This window comes from Aureococcus anophagefferens, assembly GCF_000186865.1.
Source record: "Aureococcus anophagefferens unplaced genomic scaffold AURANscaffold_6, whole genome shotgun sequence".
NCBI lineage: Eukaryota > Pelagophyceae > Pelagomonadales > Pelagomonadaceae > Aureococcus > Aureococcus anophagefferens.
The window spans coordinates 1,587,225-1,602,104 of record NW_008705566.1 but is presented as its reverse complement, the minus strand read 5'-3'; the positions used below and the strand labels follow the sequence as shown (position 1 = coordinate 1,602,104).

General features: G+C 72.1%; 4 protein-coding genes across 4 annotated transcripts; 1 reads left to right on the top strand and 3 right to left on the bottom strand.

The window, feature by feature from the left end:
- Window positions 1-270: 270 nt before the first annotated feature.
- Window positions 271-2,472, bottom strand: AURANDRAFT_24227 (hypothetical protein; the record flags this gene model as incomplete). Its single annotated transcript, XM_009037333.1, has 1 exon — window positions 271-2,472. The coding sequence occupies one exon, from the start codon at window positions 2,470-2,472 to the stop codon at window positions 271-273; it is 2,202 nt and encodes a 733-aa protein (XP_009035581.1).
- Window positions 2,473-4,664: 2,192 nt separating this feature from the next.
- On the bottom strand, window positions 4,665-5,300 carry OGT3 (TPR-containing protein; the record flags this gene model as incomplete). The annotated part of the gene is made up of 1 exon (XM_009037332.1): window positions 4,665-5,300. The coding sequence occupies one exon, from the start codon at window positions 5,298-5,300 to the stop codon at window positions 4,665-4,667; it is 636 nt and encodes a 211-aa protein (XP_009035580.1).
- Window positions 5,301-6,249: 949 nt separating this feature from the next.
- AURANDRAFT_1771 (hypothetical protein) lies at window positions 6,250-7,665 on the top strand (the record flags this gene model as incomplete). The annotated part of the gene is made up of 1 exon (XM_009037111.1): window positions 6,250-7,665. A coding segment is annotated over one exon (1,416 nt), but the record flags the coding sequence as incomplete, so codon positions are not given.
- Window positions 7,666-13,642: 5,977 nt separating this feature from the next.
- AURANDRAFT_3020 (hypothetical protein) lies at window positions 13,643-14,821 on the bottom strand (the record flags this gene model as incomplete). Its single annotated transcript, XM_009037116.1, has 2 exons — window positions 13,643-14,143; window positions 14,243-14,821. Coding segments are annotated over 2 exons (1,080 nt in total), but the record flags the coding sequence as incomplete, so codon positions are not given.
- Window positions 14,822-14,880: the final 59 nt, after the last annotated feature.

Below are 14,880 nucleotides of genomic sequence, written 5' to 3'. Positions count from 1 at the left end.
CGAGCGCGACTTCGGCATCGTCTCCGTCGAGGCGTCGGGCTTTTTGGTCGCGGGCGTGCCGAGTGGCGCGGAGGTCTGCTACGTCGTCCAGGAGCGGGTCACGCGCGACGACGACGAGCCGCTCCCCGAGCGCGGCGGCGCCGCGGCGCCGCCGCGGCCCGAGCCCCACTGGAGCCACCCGGACGAGCAGCGGTGGCGCTGGATGCTGTACACGCGCGCCTGCGCCATGGCGAACCTGCGGGACGCGTGCGAGGGCGGGCCCGGCTAACGTTACGCGGTCCCCGCGGCCCGCTTCTCCTGGTGCTCCTTGACGAGCTCGGCCTGGATGTCCGGGAGGACGTTCGCGTGGCGGACGTACTCCATCGTGAACTCGCCCTTGCCCTGGGTCGCGGAGCGCACGTCCGTCGAGTAGCCGAACAGGTTCGCGAGGGGCACCTCGGCGTTGATGACCGCGTGGGAGCCGTCGGCGCTGATCTCGCTGTGCGTGATGATGCCGCGGCGCTGGTTGATGGCGCCCATGATGTCGCCCTGGAACTCGGCGGGCACCGTGACCTCCAGGGCCATGAGGGGCTCGAGCACGGACGCCTTGGCGCGGTCGATGGCGCCACGGACCGCGGCCTGGCCCGCGGCGCGGAACGCCATGTCGCTCGAGTCGACGGCGTGCGCGGCGCCGTCCTGGAGCACGACGCGCATGCCCTCCACGGGGAAGCCGATCAAATTGCCCTTGGCGATGGCGTCGCGCGCGCCCTTCTCCACGGACGGGATGTACTCGCTGGGCACGTTCGTCCCGACGCACTCGTTGACGAACTCGAAGGGCTCGTCGCCGTCGAAGTCGTCCTCGAGCGGCTCGACGTAGCCCACGACCTTGGCGTACTGGCCCGAGCCGCCCGTCTGCTTCTTGTGGAGATATTCAAAGTCCGCGCGCTTCGAGATGGCCTCGCGGTAGTTCACGGACGGCATGCCCGCGTCGACGTCGACCTTGTACTCGCGCTTCATGCGCTCGACGTAGACGTCGAGGTGGAGCTCGCCCATGCCCGACAGGATGGTCTGCTTCGACTCGGCGTCCACGTGGACGCGCAGCGTCGGGTCCTCGCGGGCGAAGCGCTGCAGCGCGTTGCCGAACGCGTCGATGACGTTCGGCGCCGCGCCCTTCTTCGGCGCGACCGCGATGGAGATGACGGGCCGCGGCACGTACATGGACGCCATGGCCAATTTCCGCGGCGCCTCCTTGGCGCCCTTCTTCGGCTCGCCGGCGAAGCTGTCCATGGACGCGCAGTCGACGCCGAACATGGCGACGACGTCGCCGGCGGACGCCGCGTCGATGTCCTCCATGTCGTCGCTGTGCATGCGCACGAGGCGCGGCACCTTCGTCTTGGCGCGCGTCCGAGCGTTGACGATGGTCGCGCCCTTGCGCAGCGTGCCCTGGTAGATGCGCACGTAGGTGAGCTGGCCGAAGCGCGACTCCTCGAGCTTGAACGCGAGGCAGAGCAGCGGCGCGTCCGCGTCGCACGCGATGGGCACGGGCGTCTCGTCGTCCTCCAGATCGAGCGCCACGACGCCCTCGCGCTCCGGCGGCGACGGCAGGTACGCGACGACGCCGTCGAGCAGCGGCTGGACGCCCTTGTTCTTGAAGGCCGAGCCCATGAACACGGGCACGAAGTCGCGCGCCATCGTCGCGCGGCGGATGCCCGCGGCCAGCGCGTCGCCGTCCACCTCCAAGCCCTCCAGGTAGGCTTCGGCCACATCATCGTCGACGTCCGCCACGGCCTCGACGAGCGCCGCGCGCCGCTCCTCCGCGAGGTCCGCGGACGCGGCCGGCACGTCGTCCTCGACGACGTCCTCCCCGCGGTCCCCGGCGAACGTGAGGCGCTTCATGCGCACGAGGTCGATGACCCCCTCGTGGGCCGCCTCGAGGCCCACGGGCAGCTGGACAGCGCACGCATTGAGCGCCATCTGCTCGCGGACCTGCGCGACGACGCGGTCCGGATCCGCGCCCGCGCGGTCGAGCTTGTTCACGAAGGCGACGCGCGGCACGTCGTAGCGCTTCATCTGGCGGTCCACGGTCAGCGACTGGGACTGCACGCCCGACACGCCGCAGAGCACCAAAACGCCGCCGTCGAGCACGCGGAGCGCGCGCTCGACCTCGATCGTGAAGTCGACGTGGCCAGGCGTGTCGATGATGTTCACGTGGTTCGCGCCCCAGGTGCAGTGCGTCGCCGCGGACTGGATCGTGATGCCCTTCTCGCGCTCGAGGTCCATGGAGTCCATCTTCGCGCCGACGCCGTCCTTGCCCCGCACGTCGTGGATGGCCCCGATGCGGCCCGTGTAGTAGAGGATGCGCTCCGTGAGCGTCGTCTTGCCGCTGTCGATGTGGGCGCTGATGCCGATGTTGCGCGTCAGTTCCGCGGCGGCGGCGGACAGCTGGCGCGCGCACAGCGCGCCGGCGGCGCGCCGCCTAAGCGCGATGAGCATCGTGCTTCGCTGAATTGCGAAAGCGTCAACAACCGTGGTTGAACCGCTGGCTGAACGGGCTGCCCCGCACTCTCGTCGTGATGGAGTGAGGTTGTCAGCGTGGCGCCCATGCTGCGCGTCGCCTGCGTCGCCGCGGTGGCGTCGGCGGACTACGCGACGCGCTACCGCCCGAGCGACGACGTGGCGCACGCCGTGCCCACGGGCTTCGTGTCGCCCCTGGGCCGCGACGCCATCGGCCCCGACGTGTCGCGGCGCCTGCTCCTCTACGGCCACGTGCTGGGCATGGCGCCCCTGGTCCTGCTCCTCGCGGGCCAGTGGGCGAACCGGAGGGAGGGCCACGGCGCCCGCGGGCGCGCCTTCGCGGCGCTCTACGCGGGCTGGCTGGGTCTGGCGTGGGCGCTCCAGCTCCGCGCGCACGCGCTCGGCGCGGGGCCGACGCGCATCTTCCCGCCGCGCGTCGCCTGGTTTTTGCTCGTGGCCGACGGGAAGATCACGACGACGGCGGCCCACGCGCTCTTCGCGAAGCAGGTCAAGGGGCGGTCCGCGGCGTTCCTGCTCCTCGCGCACGCCGCGGTCGTCGCGGGCGTCTTTGCGGCGCTCGCGGAGGTGTCGCGCCTGCTCCTGCGCCACCCGGCGCGCGACTACCTCTACGAGGTCGCCGTCGAGGCCGCGCCCGTCTTCGTCGGCGTGCTGCTCCTCGAGCTCGGCGAGGCGCGCGCCGCGCTCCGGTGTTATATGCAGAACCAGCCGCTCTGGTCGCCGGACCAGCACCGCGTCGCCGCGTCCGCGCTGACGGCGGAGTTCGTCGCCGTGCCCGCGGCGTTCTTCGCCCACGACGCGCACCACGTCTGGGCCTACCCGGGCCTGCCGCTGCGCGCGCGGCTCGCGGCGCAGGTCGCGCCGCTGCTGCTCCTCGCGGCCGCGGCGCCGCGGGGCCACTGGCGCGCGGTCGCGGCCTACGAGCGGCGCCTCTGGCGGCCGCCGGGCGACGACGACCACGAGGTCGAGCTCGCCATCGACGACGACGCGCCGCCGCCGGCGAAGCGGACGCGCTTCGGCCTCGACCTCGACGCGCTCGGCTACCTGCGCCAGTCGCTCGGCAACTTGCAGGGCACGCCGCCGCCGGACGACGACGACGCGACGGGCCGCGACGAGGCGGCGGAGGTCGCCGCGCTCCGCGCGCACGCCGCCGCCGCGCTCGCGCCCGAGGGCCTCGAGCCGCCCGACGACGAGTGGCTCCGCCAGTGCCGCCGCGCGTTCTCCGCGCGCGGCGGCAGACAGACGGCCGTCGCGCTGCCGCGGTTCCGGAGGCGCTACGGCTGGCCCGCGCGCTTCCGCGACGGGGCGGCCCACGCGGCGGCCCTGCGGCTCGGCTGGAACGAGGTGTTGCCGGGCAAGGACGACGCCGGGCGGCGCGTGCTGGTGTATCGCGTCGCGGCGCTCGACGAGAGGGACCCGAAGCGCGTGTCCGTCGAGGACCTCCAGAAGGTGACGTGCTTCCTGTTGGAGGCGGTGCTGGCGGAGGACCCCGAGTCGCAGCGCCTGGGCGTCGTGCTCGTCGTCGACCTGAAGCGCGTCGGCGTGGGGACGATCGCGCACGGCGGCGGCCTCGACGACGTCGTCCGGGGCGTGTCCTGCGTCGCCGAGGCCTTCCCCGTGCGCATCCCGCGCGTCTTCGTCGTCAACGCGCCCCTCATCGTCATGCCCCTGGTCTGGTTCATGCAGGCGGCGCTCGGCGCGGACACGCGCGACAAGCTGTCCGTGAGCCGGGGTCCCACGAGCCCGGGCCTCGAGGCGGGCGTGCCGCGGCGCATGCGGCCGCCGGACCTCGGCGGCGACGCGCCGCCCGACGGCTGGGCGCGGGCCGTCGACGCGTTGCTCCGCGACCCGACGAACGTGCTCGCGCGGCACTGGGTCGACGGCGGCGCGCGCGGCGACGGCGCGGCCGCGGCGCCCGCGTCGCCGGGCGCGCGGCGCCGCCGCATGCGCCACGCGGGCAAGCGCATCCGGCAGAAGGTCGGCTTCGCGCTCCAGCACGTGCCCCAGCGCGTCCGCCGCCTCTCGAACACGCGCATGATCCCGCTCTGCGGCGCGCCGATCGCGTCCTGAGCTCCCGGAAGGAGAGAAGAACCACCTGTGTCGCGCGCTTATGCGGCGGTTTCTTTTCCCACCGGGGGGGGCGACCTCCCCCCCTAGTCGCTGTCGTCCTCGAGGGCCGCGAGGGCCTTGGCCTTGAGGGCCGCGGCGCTCGACGGCGCGGGCGCCTCGGGCGGCAGCGCGGCGAGCTCCTCCTCGTGGTCCGTGGCCTTGGCGCCGATCATCTCCGCGAGGTTCCGCGCGCGGACGTGGTGCATGTTCAAGGCGAGCTCCTTGTTGACGCACTCCTTCGCGCGGCCGTAGTCCTTCTTCTGGACGTAGCAGCACGCGATGTTCGCCCAGCAGTCGCCGAGCTGCGGGTTCGCCTTGAGCGCCTGGCGCCAGGCGCCCTCGGCCTCGTCGAAGCGGCCCTGGTCCTTCAGCGCGCAGCCGAGGTTGTAGTAGGCCTTGGCGTGCGTCGCGTCCTCCTTCGTCGCCGCGCGGAACGCCTCCTCCGCCGCGACCAGGTTGCCCTTGCGGAGCAACGATAAGCCGTAGGTGTTGAGGCAGCCGGCGTCGTGGGGGTTGTCGTTCGTCGCCCGCTCCGCCGACGCGGCGCCCGCCGGGCTGTAGGACCGCTCGCCGTCTTTGAGTAGCTGCGTGAGGCACCGGTGCGCGCCGACGTGCGACTTGTCGCTCTTGATCGCGTGCTGGAAGCGCCGCGTCGCCGCGCAGTGGTCCCCGTTCTTCATGGCGATGAGGCCCATGTAGAAGTTCGCCGCCGGGTGGCTCGGCTCGATCTCGAGGCAGTCGCCGAAGGACGCCGCGGCGTTGACGGCGTCGCCCTGCGACCGCTTGATCATGCCGAGCACGCAGTGCACGTGCTGGTCCGCGGGGTCCCGCTCCAACGCGACGTCGCAGCGGTTCGTGCCGCTCCGCAGCCAGGCCGCGAAGCGCTGGCTCTCGTCCTTGGTCATGCCCATGGTCCGCGACCGCTCGCGGATCGTCCGGTCCATGCGCTCCGCGACCAAAAAGTCCTTCAAAGCGCCGCAGCGCATGGCCCGGTCGCCCTCGTCGTCCGGGTGGCTCGGCAGGTGGAACTTGTCGCACTTGGCGCAGTAGCCCCCGCAGCCCAGCCGCTTGCACTCGTCGTAGCAGAGGCCGCAGATCTTGTGCTTGCACGGCAGCGTCTTGCACGGGTTCCGCGTCGGCCCCGCGCAGATATTACAATGGGGCACGCAGTAGCCGCTGAGCTTGTGCTCCTTCCACGCGGCGCGCTGGCACTCCTTGCCGCAGTACGCCACCTGGCTGCAGTTGCCGCACTTGGCCTTGGCGTCGCCGCGGCCGCAGTGGGCGCAGAAGCCGTAGGACGACGCCTCGATGGCCTCCTTGCCCGTGTACTTGGAGGCGACGGGGATGGGCGGCTTGTAGGGCGTCCGCCGCATGTCGCCCATGGCGCCGCGGGGGGCTGCCCGCCGACGCGCGCAAGTCGACTTTCGACGACGAGCTCGACGATGGCCACCAGAGATGGCGGCACCATCTGGGTAGCACGGCTGCTCCTTTGATCGCTAACGTCAGCGTTGCAGCTCTCGAAGCGCGATGGGCCTGCGCCGAAAGGAGATGGCTTTGCTCCCACGCGTCGCGTCGCTCCTGCTCGTCGCGTGTGCCACGTCGAACGACGACGCGCTGCCGGCGCTCCTGGAGACCTTCCCGGAGAGCTTCGCGTTCGGCGTCGCGACGGCGGCCTACCAGATCGAAGGCGCGACGGACGAGGGCGGCCGCGGCCCGTCGATCTGGGACACCTTTTCGGCGATGCCCGGGAAGACCTTCGGCGGCGACACGGGCGCCGTCGCCGACGACTTCTACCACAAGTTCCGCGACGACGTCGCGCTCATGGCGTCGCTCGGCGTGACGCGCTACCGCATGTCGCTCGCGTGGCCGCGGCTCCTCCCCGATGGCGGCGGCGCGGCGCTCAACCCCGCGGGCGTCGCCTTCTACGTCGCCGTCTTCGAGGAGCTGCAGAAATACGGCATCGAGCCGCTCGTCACGCTCTACCACTGGGACCTGCCGCAGGCGCTCGACGACTCCTACGGCGGCTGGCTCGACCGCGAAATCGTCGCCGACTTCGCGAACTACGCGGACCTCTGCTTCGCGGCCTTTGGGGACTACGCGACGTCCTGGACGACGTTCAACGAGGCGCTCACGTTTATAGGCGAGGGCTACGGCGACGGCGTGCACGCGCCGGGCCGCTGCGGCGACAGGGACCGGTGCGCCGCGGGCGACTCGATGCGCGAGCCCCTCGTCGCGGGCCACCACGTGCTGCTCGCCCACGCCGCGGCCGTGGCCAAATTCCGCGCGCGCTTCGATTCGACGTACGAGATCGGCATGGTCAACTGCGGCTGGATGGCCTGGCCGCTGCGGGGCCGGGGCCACGCGGGCGACGCCGAGGCCGCGGAGGCCTTCATGGAGGCGCAGTGGGGCTGGTTCTACGACCCCGTCATCTACGGCGACTACCCCGACTCGCTGAAGAAACGCGCGGGCGCGGACCTGCCGGCGTTCACCGCCGAGGAGAAGGAGGCGCTCAAAGGCAGCGTCGACTACCTCGGGGTCAACTACTACACGAGCCGCTACGTCGCGGCGCCCGACGTGGTTCACGCGCCGACGGCGAGCGCCGAGGGCATCCCCCACCTCGACGGCCGCTTCCACGTGTCGACCGTCGACGCCGCCGGCGCGTCGATCGGCGCGCGCGCGGGCTCGCCCTGGCTCTACGTCGCGCCCGCGGGCCTCCGGGACGTGCTGATCTGGCTCGACGCGCGCTACCCGGGCCATTCCTTGCTGGTCACGGAGAACGGCTGCGCGCAGCCGGACGCTTTGGACGCCGCGGACGCCGTCGACGACGGCTTCCGGCTGGCGTACCTGCGGGACCACCTCGACGCGGCCGCCGAGGCGTCGGCCGCGGGCGTCGACGTCGTCGCCTACTACGCCTGGTCGCTCCTCGACAACTACGAGTGGGCCGACGGCTACTCGAAGCGCTTCGGGCTGGTCTACGTCGACTACGGCACGCTCGACCGGACGCCGAAGCGGTCCGCGCGCTGGTTCGCGCGCGTGCTCGCGGCCCACGCGGCGCGGACCGCGGCGGCGCTCGTCGTCGTGCCGGACCCGGCGGCGCCCGCGCCCGCGGAGCCGGACGCCGCGCGCGCGGCCGTCGGCGCCGCGGCCCTCGCCGCGGTCCTCGCGGCCGCGTACCTCGCGACGCGCCCGCGGAAGCCGCGGCGGCGGAACACCGTCGAGCTCGCGACGCTCCCGACGCTCTCGCCCCTGCCCTACGTGGAGGTGTTTTAATTCGACGAGCTGCGGCTCGATGTTGAGGTAGTGCTTGCCGAGTTGTTGACGCTCCGAGTCTCCGGATCACAAGGTTCTGAGAGCTTCACTCGAGACTCGCGCTGCCACGACCACCGCAAGTAGCTGCGTCCGCCAAGGGGTGTTGCACAGGGCTCCTCGAGTGCGCGTGAACACGCGGCGGTTGCGTACGCGATGAGATTTGAGCGCTTGCGGCGCAACGAGGGCGGATAGGCGTCAGCATGTTCGGACGCGCCGCGCGCTCGCGCGCATTCGCTCGACCCGCCGAACGCCCGCGCAGGCATCAGCGAGATTCCCAACATGCGCCTTCGACGCCCCTCCGCTGCCGTCGCGCGCGCCCTCGACAAGACGATGTCCGCGAAGCCGCAGCTGCGGGAGGTGTGCACGGCCTGCGGCACGGACTTGGAGGTCACCGCCATGCAGGATTCGCAGATCCTGACGCTCCTGTACCTCTGCGCCGACGTCGCCGCGGACCGCGCCGCCGAGGAGACGGAGGCCCGCCTCGTGGCCTTCCTGATGGCGCACCCGTCGCCGACGGCATTCCACAAGGAGCTCGGCCCGGTCTGCCCGGAGCCGCGCCGCCGCCGCGCGCGCCAGTCGGGCAAGCGCGCGACGGCCTCCAAGCGCCAGCCCGTGCGCATGTCGAAGCGCCCGCTCGGCCGCCGCAAGGGCTGAGCGCGCGACCCTCCGACGCGCGCGGCATCCGACGCGCGAGCGCCGCCCGCGCCGGATGGCACTCCCACCAAGCAACCGGGACAGTAAGCACCTGTCACGTAGCGCCCCTAGCGCCGGCGGGCCGGCCCGCGAAGTCGGGGTAGCGGTAGCCGACCTCGACGGCGAAGCCGACGGACGGCGCGAGGTTGAGCGTCGCGTGGGCCCAGCCGTCGGGGACCCAGACGACGTCGCCGGGCCGCTGGACGACCTCGAGCACGGCGACGGGCGAGCCGTCGGCGACGAGCCTTGCGTAGTCGCCCCGGAGCCAGGTCAGCGCCGGCGTGCCGTAGTGGATCGCCCGCGCGCCGAGGTACGCGGGCGCGCGCGCCGCGTGCTCCGGGCTCAGGAAGAACCAGCGCTTCTCGCCTACCAAGTGTTCCGTCGTTTTCCCGGTCAAAGGGCAGGACGCCGCGTCGCGCCGTGGACGAGCACGTTCCACGCCGCGCCGTGCACGTGGAGGTGCGAGCCGCTCAGCGCCGGGCCGAGGACGAGCTGCGGCGTGCCCGGGTAGCGCTCGTCGACGACGGCGCCCGGGACGCGGGCGCCGGCGCCGGCGACCGTCGCGACGCGCTGCGTCGTCGCGCGCGGCACGAAGGGCAGATCCCCGGCGAGCCGCGCCGGCACGGGCGCGGATTGCCAGACCGCGGCGCAGCCGCCGTCGACGGCCTGGACGAAGAAGGGCCGCGGCTTCGCCTTGGCCGCGAAGGCGCGCGCCGTCGCCTCGTCCGCGACGTCCGGCCAGTCGCTGGCGGGCATGAAGGTGTCGACGAATCCCCGCAGGGCCACGGTCTCGAGCGCGCCCGTGTGCGGCGACGCGACGTAGTCTACCAACAAGTCGCCGCAGCGCGCGAGGAGCGCGTCCCTCGTCCACGCGGCCGCCGTCGCGCGCCAGGTCGCGTCCGCGTAGGGCCGAAAAACGGCCGGCGCGTCGAAGTCGGGCGCGTCCGATCGGGCGACGCGGCGCGGGCCGAGCGCGGCGAAGACGGCCTTGACCGCGGCCGGGAGCGGATCGCCCCAGCCGCCGGCGTCGCCGCCCGTCGTCGGCGCGCCGCCCGCCGTGAGCCAGCGGCGCACGGACGCCGCGTCGCGGTCCGAAGGGCGCCACGCGTTCGACGGCGCCGCGCGGTCGCCGGGCCGCCAGGACCGCGCGCACGGGCTCGTCTCCCGGGGCAGCCACGCGGGCGCGGCCCGCCGGATGGGCCGCGTGCGCGGCGGCGCCGCCGCGGGCCTGGGTTCGTCGTCCGTCGACGAGTCGTCGTCGCTGCTGCTGCTGCTGCTCACGTCCTCGAGGGGCGGCAGCGCCTCCTCGGCCGGCGGTGTTTCGGGTGTTGGCGTCGGAGGCACCAGCGTCTTCCAGTCGCGGCGGCACGCCGCCTTCTCCGGCAGGAAAAATTGCGCTCTCGAGGCGAAGAGCGCCATAGGGGCTGCGTCGTGGTTGTCTCAGATGGAGACCATGCTTCGAGCTTCAACTTGTGTAGCGGGGCCAAAGCTGCCCTGTGTTGCCGCAGGACAGGCATTGGCGGCCGGCCTCGTCGCCTCGCGCTGCGCGCGCCGCCAGCCTCGTCGACCCACCAAGCGGCAGCGATGGAGTTCGAGTTCGACGACGACGACGACATCGTGCAGACGAAAACGAGCGCGGCGCCGCCGGCGACCGACGCGCCGAAACCCGATGCGCCGCCGCCGGAGACGGCCGCGCCGGCGCCACCGGAGGCCTGCGCCGGCCTCCTGCTCGAGTTCGACGACGACGACGAGATCGTCGCCACGTCCGCGGGCGGCGCGGCGAAGCGGCCGAGAGAAGAAGAACCGGCGGCCGCGGCCGACGCGGACTTCGAGCCCGCGGGCGCGTACGCCGGGTCGCGGCCCGGCTTCGTCTTCACGCGGGGCGCCAAGGGCCTGGGCTACTACCGCGACGTGAACGCGCCGCCCCCGAAGAAGAAGAAGAAGAAGAAGATGGCCGTGTCCTTCGCGCCGACGGAGCAGAAGGTCGACGCCGCCGCGACCGTCAAACGCGTCTGCGACGTGCTCGCGTCCCTCGCGACGACGGAGGCCCTGGCGCGCAAGGGCCCCAAGGCCCTCGGCATGCTCGCGACCCTCGCGAAGACCGACGGCGGCGTCACGGAGACGACCGCGCCCCTCTTCATGGGCGCGCTGCGCGCGTTCGCCGCGAACGCCGCCGTGCCCGACGGCCTCGCGGGCCCCATGGGCGAGCTCGTCGAGGCGCTGGGCTGCGCGCCGCGCGGCGCCTTCGAGGTCGCGGACCGCGTCCAGGTCGCGACGTGGCGTTTATCGTGCGCCTGCGCGCGGACGCTGCGGGAGACGGACGACACGTACGACTTCTGCGGCGCGATGAAACGCGTGTCGCAGGCCGTCGCGGCGCTCCAGCGCGACGACTCCGACGCGGCCGTCGAGCGCCGCGACGCCATCATCCACTGCCTGCGGAGCGCCTGGCCCCACTACGAGGCGAAGAAGTGGGCCAAGACGCCCGTCGAGGCCGCGGTGCTCGCCGCGGCCGAGAAGCGGGACGTCTTCTCCGACGCGCAGCGCGCGCGGCTCGACCGCCTCACGACGGCCGTCAAGAACAGCCAGCGCGGCCTCTGCCGCGTCGAGAAGCAGGCCGTGCGCACCGAGGACTCGACCTTCCACCCGCTCCTCCACGTCGCGCCCCAATAACATTGAAGCTGGAGTTGCTGCGCCTCGCGCCGGGCAGCCACGATGGTGGCCCGGCTGCACGCAGCGCTGCTCGTTTTGCGCACCTGCGCGCTGCCCGGCCCCGAGCTCGCGGCGCAGCACGCGGAGCGGCGCCTGAGCCGCAGCGACCGGCGCTACTGGCAGGGGACGCTGGCGAGCGCCGGCGCGCCGCGCAACGAGCTCTACGTCTTCGTGCACATCCCCAAGGCCGCCGGCGCGTCGTTCCTCAAGGATTCGCCGCGGCACGTCGCCGCCGGGTCGCGCGTCAAGGGCTCGCACGAGAAGTCGGTGCACCACGCCTACACCGCGGGTCTGCTCGCGAAGCCGGCCGCGCGGCTGGTGCTCATGCTCCGGCACCCGATGCGCCTCGCGTACTCCCAGTTCATGATGTGCAAGTACAGCGTGCGCCGGAACCGCGTCTTCCCGCGCGGCGACGCCGCCAACGAGACCTGGGGCGGCTTCGAGACCTGGGCGCGCCAGTTCCTCGGGCTCAAGAGCCCGTTCGCGTTCGGCTGCTACAACCCCGTGGACGTGCAGACGCGCTACCTCTCGACGGCCTTCGGCGCCTGGGCGGCGCCGGCGGATGCCCTGAACGTGTCCGACGCGCTGACAACGCTACGCGGCGCCTTCTTCGTCGGGCTGGCGGACGCGTACCAGGAGTCGCTCTGCCTCTTCCGGCGCGCGACGACGAACGGCGTCGACGCGCCCCACTGCGCCTGCGGCGCGCGCGTGCCGGGGCCCCTGCTCACGCGCGAGCGCCACGGCCTGCCGGCCTACTCCATCGACGACCTCGACCGGCCCAAGGTCCAGCTCCTCGCGCGCCTCGTGCCCAACGACCTCGTGCTCTACAACGCGGCGATTGACCGCTACGCGGCCGATCGCGCGGCGGCGGCCGCCGCCGCGGCGCCGGGCGCCCTGCCCTGCGCCGACTCCGTGGCGCGCCTCAAGCTCGACCTCCACGCGACGCTCTGCGCGGCCTTCGGGAAGAACGGGTCCGCGGCGCGCGGCGCGGCGGACTGCGAGTTCGGCGAGGTCGACGAGGGGCCCGTCGCCGTCGGCCATCGGAGGTACCGGAGGCGCCGGCGGCGGAAGAAGCCTCCGGCGGCGGAGGACGGGGTAACTTGATCGGGTGGGCCATGGATATGGTCCGAACAGTTCTACTGCGTAGTACTAACAATGTAACAATGTACTAACATGTGGCTTAGCTCGGCCCTACCACGGCTCGCCGAAGGTCTCGCGGCTCGTGCGCCAGAATGAGAGCACATGCCAGAAGACTTCGTTCGGAATCGCGCGAGACCTTCGTGGATTCGCACCCGTCTCGAAGAGGCGCGCGAGTGCGGGCTCGCGCCGGGCGGACGGAGGTCTCGCGCGGCCTCGCGCGCAGAGCGCGCGCAAGCGCACGAGCTCGATGCGGGGCGCGCGCGCGTACGGCTTCCATCCACCTGCGCTGCGTAAGTCGGCGAAGAACTGAAGAATACCCTCGTAAAAATCAACGTGCTCTTTGAGAAATCCAAAAGCCGGTAGATTTCCATAGTGTTGTACTTGTGCTTTCGTTTCACGTAACCCTGTTGCAGCCAAATCTTCAGGTGTCTCCCCCCACGGGTCGGAATAGTCAACGTCCGCGCCACGGCTTACCAAGAAACGTACAAGATCAATGCCGGGTTCACACTTGGCGGACTTTGCAACTGCAGCGAGCGGCGTATCGCCCTGACCCGGAAGTGCCCTCGTTAACTTCGCGTTGATCAATGCTCCTGCGTCAAGCAGTAGGGCGGCCTCCTCCGGAGTCTTACAATGATGGAGTGGCCGGGAATAGTGCGCCTCGGAGTTCGGTTCGGCTCCGTGAGAGAGCAATAGTCGAAGCATCTCTTTCCGCGGCCCGCGAGCTCCCGGCTTCACCGGCCAGCACAGAAAACAGAAAAGGAAAGCATGGGCAGGGTAGGTCAAAGCGTCGAGCGGCGAGGTCTCGAGCCAAGCCCGCACTGCGTCGAAGTCGTGATGCCGTATCAGGAAATCCATGTTCCCCACCACCTCTTTGTAGTTTCGCTCGACGGGGTCGTCTTGAGCCCAGCCGAAGCCGTCGCCGTCATCATCCGATTCGAGGTCCGACATGCCTCAACCCACGTCGCGTCGCCGCTGCTGGATGGCGAATTTCAAAGCGCTTGGCCGCCGCTGGCCAGTGGCTAAATTTTGCGGCGCATTGGCGAAGCCACGCCGCCACTACTAGTAGAGCCTGCCTACGCCTCTGCCTGGCCTACGCCTGGGACATTATGGAGTCCCAGTGTTAGCACCAGGCGCTCCCCGTCGCGCGGCCGTGGCGCCGGTCGAGGGCGCACTGGAGCCAGAGGCTCAGCCACGCGGCGCAGTTGATGCCGGCGCTGTCCGCGCAGCTCGCGACGAGGAGGCTGAGCTCGCGGTCCTCGCGCGGGACCTCGGCGTGGATGCGGCCGAAGGCGTTGACATAGACGGCGCCGCCGAGGAGCCCCTCCCAAAAGACGAGGGCCTGGAGCGCCTGCCAGGGCACGCCGCGCGCGGGCGCGTCGAAGAAAGACGCGGCGGCCATCGCGGCGAGGTTCGCGCACTGGAGCGCGGCCATGGTCCAGAGCCACCGGAGCCGGACGCAGCCGCCGCTGCTCCGCGAGACGAGGACGCCGAGCTGGTAGACGAGCGACGCGAGCTCGTAGAACCGCTTCCGCGACACGCCGCGCGCGTCGATCGTGGACGTCGCGCCGGTGGACATGGTGTATTCGGCGAGATAGACGACGAAGAGGGGGCCGACGTAGGGCCGGAGCTGCCGGAACCGCGCGGCCGGCGACGGCGCGCTGGCGGCGTCCGGCTTCGAAGGCCCGTCCACGTGTAACTCCGCGTTCGCGTCCGCGTCTGTGCCTGCGTCCGCGTCCGCGTCCTCCGCGGCGCCCGGGTCGCAGTGGAGCACGGGGACTTCGGACCCGTCGGCGCCGCGGAGCGGGTTGGCCGCGGGCGCGAGCTCGAGCTCGAGCAAACCCCCCGGCTCCGGCGGCGGCGGCCCGAGGAGGCCAAAGTAGGCGGCGAGCGACGCGAGGGGCCAGACGCCGCCCGCGAGGAGCGCCGCGCGCGGCGTCCAGCCCGCCGCGCGCGTGAGCAGCACGTAGTACGCCGCGCCCGCGGGCCCCGCGGCGCCGGTGCCCGCGCTCCACCAGTGCAGCGCGCGCGCGTCGTAAAAGTGCGCGAGCGCGAGGAACGTCGCCTCGCCGCCGCCGGCCGCGAGGGACGCGCACGCGACGGCCGCGAGGCGCCAGCGCCCGGGCCAGGCCGCCGCGCCGTAGAACGCGGCGGCGCTCAGAGCCGCGCAGCCGACGACGCGCGGGCCGTAGCCGACGCGGTGCAACGTCCAGGGCGCAACCGCCTTGAGTAGCAACGACGGCGCCACGTTCGCGAGGAGCACGAGGCCCGCCGCGCTCTCGACGAGGTGCAGCGCCGCCGTGAGCATGACGACATAGCAAAAGTTGTTCAGCAGGCCAAGAAGGGCGAAGGCGACGCCTTGCTGGCGTTGCCACGCATCAGTGCCGCTGCGCCCGACTTCGGCGTAGCCGG